The 7,391-nt window shown below is 37.4% G+C and overlaps 1 protein-coding gene across 1 annotated transcript; it reads right to left on the minus strand.

Moving 5' to 3' along the window:
• Nucleotides 1-1,622: 1,622 nt before the first annotated feature.
• On the minus strand, nt 1,623-6,563 carry LOC133522686 (uncharacterized). Its single transcript, XM_061858091.1, has 5 exons — nt 6,457-6,563; nt 6,008-6,058; nt 4,262-4,348; nt 2,955-3,188; nt 1,623-1,770 (listed from the first exon to the last, which is right to left on the minus strand). The coding sequence occupies exons 1-5, from the start codon at nt 6,490-6,492 to the stop codon at nt 1,741-1,743; spliced, it is 438 nt and encodes a 145-aa protein (XP_061714075.1). The 5' UTR covers nt 6,493-6,563; the 3' UTR covers nt 1,623-1,740.
• Nucleotides 6,564-7,391: the final 828 nt, after the last annotated feature.

The following is a 7,391-nucleotide window of genomic DNA, read 5'->3' on the forward strand; positions in this document are numbered from 1 at the left end:
GTCCATATTATGAATAAAAACTTTTGTAAGAAGTTTTTATTCATAATACAGACTTGGTTGGATTGGTAGTTACAAAACAAACATTTACCTTACTACCTTTTTCTATAGTCATACACTGTCCGGATGCGGCGTCCACGGTCTAAGAATCAGTGTCGGGGCCTTGCGTTGACAATTACACGTTGGCTGGCCAAGGGGGTCAACGGCCGGAGATAATGCTGAGATAATGGCTAATTAATTAATGTGAGGTTCATTTGGGATAGAGGTCAGTGTGGTAGTAAGGTCGGACTGACCGGGGGCCTAGCCAAGATAATGAAGAACCAGGGGGCTTAGTCAAGATCAGTATTGGGATGACAGATGCTACAAAAAAATCACATGACTATTTCCATATGTTGTTAGGATCGAAAGACATATCCACTCAAAAATAATATAAAAAATCCAAATCTAAAACGTAAGTTTGGGGTACAACTTTAAATAGAAATGCCCAAGCCTCTATTTTCACCACGCTGACAAGTGCGACAGTTGTCAAAAAAATTACAGACCCCTGTTTCACCACGCCAACATTTGTCGGTGACATATATTGATTGAAAATGGCCAAGTGATAGGTGACACCTTGACAAGTGACAATTTCGTAAATTATTTTGCGTTGAAGTACTCATAAACATGACAGGCATTATAGTACTTGTTCATCTTATTTTGTGAAACAAGAATAATTTTTACAAGTCGACATATTTGTCAATTTGTCGGTAATTCTTGACACAAGATCGTTGCTTTCTACGCGCCATGTTGTCATTACCCGAATCCATTTGATGCAGTGTGTACATTGTTTGTTGACAATCCATCCAGCATTATAACAAATATGGACTGTATTAGTTGTCTGAGAATAAATAATTTATATTATATAGGTATATTATTTTTTACCTACAGTTTTTTTTTAAATGAAAAGTCAGTGATGTCAAAGGAGAAATCTATTCGTGATTTGTATATTATTCCCTTGTATGAGAAAGAATATCACTAAAACTGCTTTCAGGGACACTTCTATACAAAAATACTCGTAGTTTACAAAATTGTCACTGTCACCTGTAACTTGACAATTGTTATTCGACATATGAAACTGACCAATGTCGGCGTGGTGAAATAGGGGCATGGTATCAATTGTCAGCGTGGTGAAATAGGCGACTGGCGCTATCGATAGATATCATGCACATAGCCAATAAAATAGTAAGTATTCATTGTATTTCTTCGGCTAATTACCTTAAATGCGTGCAGTTTAAGCTTCTTCCTTATTCTGCGACCAGTAATTTAGTATTGCACTGCACTGCATAATTAGCCTACTGAGGTAAGGACATACCAGGAACGGGTAAATGTACAATTGTGTAACCCAATGTCATCAATGAGGAGGATATTAGGCATACTAGTAGAAATATACAATTTATCTGTGTGTGTACCACGTCTAGACTAAGCAAAAAGAAAGGGCTGTGACATAGCCTACATTTTAATTTACAAAAAAGGAGAAGGTTACTTAACTATTAAAAATAATAAAGTCGACTAAATGCCAAACGTATAACTTGTTTCTAAATTGTACTTCAAAACATTGAATAACAGTGGAGAAATAAAAAAAAATATTAAGAATATACAGATTTATTAATTTAGAATTTAAAATAATTATGACGGAGATTTTACTACTGTTGATGTTGTTCAAATAAATACTCTTATATAAGTAATCTAAGTACGTGCCTTTGTTTAGCATTTCCAAGCTGATTCAGGACATTTCTGAAAAAAAAATACAGCAAATAAAGAATAGTTTTTTTTTACGTACACATAACATTGCGTAATCCTTACGTATTCATATTCATTTATTCATAAAATTAAAATTTTACATGTCATTGGTGTAATATTAATAAGTATTTCAGTTAAATCACAATTCATTAAAATAATTATCATCAAAAAAAAGAGTATATTTAATTAACGTCTATTATGACAAACGGTGACAGGATGACGACAATTTTTAAGTGCATAGGTATTAAGGTGACATTCGGATAGCAACTGCAACTACTACATTACTGTTGCGGCCTTGACACGGGTTATGTGACGGATTGAACGTTCTAATCGCGGCAGTAATGCGGCTGCGAACGCCACTCATTTTACAAGCTATAATTTAACTTGCCGGTTTCCGATGAAGCTGAAAATTTGCATACATATGTAAGTCGAATGACAATGCAATAGTATGGTACCATCGAGCTGATCTGATTAAGGAGACAGGAGGTGGCCATAAGAAATCTGTGATGAAACAACGCATCCTAAATATGTTTGGGGGTTTTTAGAATTGTCTCGATGAGTATTAATTGTCTGTGGAAAGAAAAGTACAGTCACCGATAAAAGCTTGTACCAAAATTTTTTTTTTGCCAAAAACTTATAACCAAGGGAATTGCCGTAGACGTTTAGCGGTGTGCGGCATAACTAGAGTCAGACCCAGCTAAGTTACTAGGGCTTGTTATTTTGATAGCCCAGCCTGTGCAAGTGTTAAGTAAACGTACTTACCTACGTCATACTTTCATAGAAGTTTGACGTGTAACACTTACACTGTCTGCGCTGTCAAAATCGCTACCAACTTAGCTTAACCAATTAATTAATATAAAAACGTATGTAACAGACAAATTAACAGTCTTAAGGCAGATGTCGCTAGGGTACCTCCCAATAAGGCTCTTATGGTAGAAATATTTTCTGTATTGGGTAAGGTCTTGGTAGCTCAGATGGTAGGGCGATCCCAGTGGTCGTGGGTTCAAGTCTCACCCAAGACAGCAAATCTTTCCACTTGCACTATATTTCTAAGTTTATTAGCATCGTTTGCAGACATATCTGCTTGATAAAAAAATAATTTACTACTAGCACCATCTGTTGGCGAGTAACGATAACACGAATATATTGTAAATATTGTAGTTTTATCGTAAACATACCTTTAACATAGCGATACCAGTGCAAGTAAAGACATCGTACGCCTTACAGGAGTAGTCAAGGTATTGTCTTAAGTCCTTGTCTACGCAGTCGGCTATAGCCCGTTCGACGGCTTGCGACCAGCCGCTGTGCGCCTCTGACCATTTCTTCAGATGATTGCGGTAAGCTTCTTTGTTGAGTGTGTTTTTGTCGACGAGGAAGCCTGACTTTTCAAAGACGCATTGGACGTCGTTACACTGGAAAAAACATATTTGTTATGCTTCGGTGCCAAGTACAGTAACGAACTTTAACTGTTGAGATATTTAGGGTTTACTTTACATTGGATATTTTATACCGTTAGAATTTTTTTTTTTGTTTGGTTTTTTTTTTTTTTAAAGCGACATAAAAAAAAAATACCAACCAAATAAGCTTGAACCCTCAATGGCTTAACAATTAAAGTCCGTGACTTTACATGCAGCGTCACATTATTTATACTTTACAATATGACGCAATACGCAATGAAAAAATGTTTTTGATTTTTTTTTTAATTAATGGAGGAATAGAAAAATTTATCAACCTATATCTGCGGTGGCAGCATGGTTCCATTTTTATCAATTGTCATTATGCCGATATTGTTTTATTCAGAAACACACCTATGGCGAATCTGACCTCCACAGAGTCGGGCCCACTCAGATTCCGGCCCAAAACCAAACTGTCTCAATACGAATCTGCCCCGGCCCGCCCAAAGGGTATATATCATTATAGTTTATTGCCGGAAATGTGTTGTGATGAGTTTATTTATTACTCATTGTCAATTGTTAACGAGCATATTGTTAAGCATGACCATGATACTCGGTCTATAAATATACAATATGAAGATGATAATTATAACTGGATCACAATTAAAAATTATCAAGTAACTGGCGAGACGTGATTCATTGTATATTTTAAGATAAATGTGCGCGAATTATGTTTGCTTAATCACTAACATAAATATGTTATTATTTACTTTAACGGGAATTAGTAATTTGTCGTTCTCCGAGACCACGCCGACAATGTCGTCCTCAAAGGTAATTTTAAAGTTTAATATACGTGATGATGTCGCATTAATGCAGATAATGATGTGTGAAAATCGTGAAAGTTTCCATCAGTGTTTAACAATAAATACGAGGAGTCAGACCAAGATAAGTTGGGAGCCATTTTAATAGCCCGGACGGTGCAAGCGTCAAGTAAATGTCATAATAGAAGATTGACGTTCAAAATAATCCATGCACAGTCTGGGCTATCAAAATCGCTGCCAACATATCTTGGTTTGACCTAAGGTACTTACTGGTCCAGGCAGTTTAGGGTTCGAGCACTCAGCTAAATGCTTAGAGTCTCCTAACTCCGGAATATCACAGCAGGCTGACAAAGGTTTCTGAAAATATAAAATAATTCTTTTTTTTATAAGGAATTAGCTGCTATCTGCATAAAACATAAGAATAGACCAGGAACTCAATATGAAAGTAACAAGCGGATTTTGATTTTAATAAGACGTTATGAATTAGATCTGGATTTGATACATATGGATCTGATATATCAGTGCCAAAGTGACGTTTTTGGTTGAAGAAATCTTACTTTTGACACTGACAGATCGGATCCATATCTAATCCAGATCTTTTCTTTATACGTCGGTGGCAAACAAGCATACAGCGGCCTGATGGTAAGCAGTCTCCGTAGCCTATGTACGCCTGCAACTCCAAAAGAGTTCCATGCGCGTTGCCGACCCTAACACTCCGCAGTCGTTGAGCTCTGGCAACCATACTCGCCGACAGGAACATTAGGCTGCAGTTTTTTGTAAGGTGGTGGTACTTCCCCAGTTAGGCTTTTCTCTAGACCTGAAATGACATCGACTGTGCTGTGCCCTACCACACAATATGAAATGACATTCACAGTACCCAAACATAACTTGTTATCAAAATCAGAATACGCCTGTAAGGTAAGTACAAAGATTTTAGTATATTTTGTTTGTTATAGGTAACGATTCCATAAAGTGTTTTTCTTACCTCGACGTTTGTCTTACTCTTCTCACTTAAACCATTTTTTCATTCCCTTTGTTTCATCTGTTTATGTTGCCTTACACAGCGAACAGTCGCAATTGTAATGTCGGTTTCTTATGCTTTGCCAATATCAAAGTGTCAGGCGCTAAACTATCTTAGCCCGAACCCTAGAACTTTAGCGTCTAGAGTCTAACGTCTTTTGAGCGTTGGCGGCTATTTAGCGCTATAGAAAATGGCGCTGCTGTTCAGGCTGCGTAGACAAGATGTCAATCGTTAACGCTCCGTAGCGAAAGAAACGCAACTGTCTGTGTCACACTAATATGGAAGAGTGATAGAGAGAGATGACTACGCTACGCTACGGAGCGTGAACGATTGGCATCTTGTCTACGCAGCCAGGACGCGTAGCCAACGTGCATATCGTTCTCGCTCCGTGGCAAACGAAACGCGACTGTCACAGTCGCACTAATAAGGAAGAGTGATAGAGAGAGATGACTACGCTTCGCTACGGAGCGTTAACGATTGTAACGTTGACTACAAGGCCAGTTGCACTAACGTTGCGTCGAGCAGCAGCCATAGAGATGACTAAACGCCGACTCTCGTGAGACGCTATTGTGGAGTGACCCTTAGTTCTACCACATAGCAGAGGGCCTAGCCAAGATAACAATCGTTTGCAGAGAAACGCTGTCTCTATCGCACTAATATGTAAGACTGATAGAGAGACAATAGTGTTTCTTTTCGTTTTCGGCAAGGATTGTCATCTTGTCATGAGGTGGTTGGTAAAATTAGTTTTGTGGCCCTTTTCCACTTTGAGATATTCGGTATTGAGATTAAAGCATCAAGTTGCGGTTTACTTCTTAACACCCACCACCCACCTCGGTTAAGTGGTTGGCTTATAGGTAGCTAGAATAGGGTAGTTAGCGTTAGTAAGTAAACCGTATTGTAATGTCAATTCAATGTTAAATAATTGTTGAAGAATTAAAATAATCAAATTCCTCAATATTTAATTGCTATAATAACAATTCCAGTGGGTACGTTACCAATGTGGCTCCCTTCCGCCTTTGTTGTAGCAGTAGGTCAGCATTTACGATCTGAAATTTTAGATTTAAATGTCAAAAATAATAATTAAACAGTTATAATCAATACGCTGATAACTTCTAGACTAAAGGTGACGTTCATGTGGCAACACTAATGCAGCGGCAGTTGCCATCCGAAGTACACCTTTACGGTGAGTAAATAATTCATTTTATATACATGCGCTAAAAATAGATACGGGCAAAGTTTAAATCTGCATTATTTATAATATAAAACCCAAGTCATTCAGTAAATTCAGGTTTAGGTAGAATTGTAATTTTAGAGCCCTCATTTACTTTAACAACAAATAATTTTAAGTTTAATTGTAGCAACATTTGCCATAACAAATGTACCAACTAAATGCGCGCGAAAACTGTGATTACAATCTATATGTAAATAATAAAAATACACAAACCGAACACATCAAAAACAACGCGAATATTTTAAACATTTTTGCACGATTTGCACAACAGTTGATGAGGAACTGAGCCGGAGAAACTTATCAAGCCATAACGACTAGTCTATTTTATAAACAAGTCTATCTGCAGTCAAAGGTGAACATTCTTGGAAAAGACTTGTTGTGACATTTTATATTAACGGGAATGTTGAACTGCGTATGTGTTAAATGTACTTAAGGAAAATAATAATGAATAAAACATAAAAATAATGGCACCTTGATCTTGAATTGTAATGACGCATAAAATACTTGAAGAGAGACAACGAAAAGAATTGAGCAAGAAACCGATTCCTGAATTGAAAAATTATTGTAACACACGTGTGCACACCGACAATCATTATTTTTGAAAGATGTATTCGACTCCCCACACCAGAACCAGCGTATCAGGAAAATAAATGTATCCCGGCTTAAGTGGCAGTGGGCGGCCCATGTTGCTGATGGGGTAGAAAGGTTCTCGACTGGCGACCACGTACCGGAAGACGCAGCGTGGGAAGGCCTTGACTAGATGTGCTGATGATCTTGTTAACGTCACGAGAAACCGTTGGTCAAGGGCAGCGAATGATCTATTGTTGTGGAGATCCAAAGAGGAGGCTTTTGTCCAGCACTGATTTCATGATTTACTATTTAGAGACATAGACCAACATAAGGGCTAAGCCAAGTTATGAACAGACAGAAGGACTGACAAATATATGAACATAGCGAACCCATACCTAAAGGTTTCCATATTGACTAGATAACACTAAAAAAACATTTAAGATAACTAAGCTTGGCCGCAGATTTCCAACGCATTTCTCAAATACAATACAATACAATATAATACAATACAATACTCATTATTGAACACCTCACATAGTTGACAATAAATGTACAGAAACAAACGAAGACAATTTGAT

The sequence above is a fragment of the Cydia pomonella genome, chromosome 11 (genome assembly GCF_033807575.1).
Source record: "Cydia pomonella isolate Wapato2018A chromosome 11, ilCydPomo1, whole genome shotgun sequence".
In the NCBI taxonomy this organism is placed as follows: domain Eukaryota; kingdom Metazoa; phylum Arthropoda; class Insecta; order Lepidoptera; family Tortricidae; genus Cydia; species Cydia pomonella.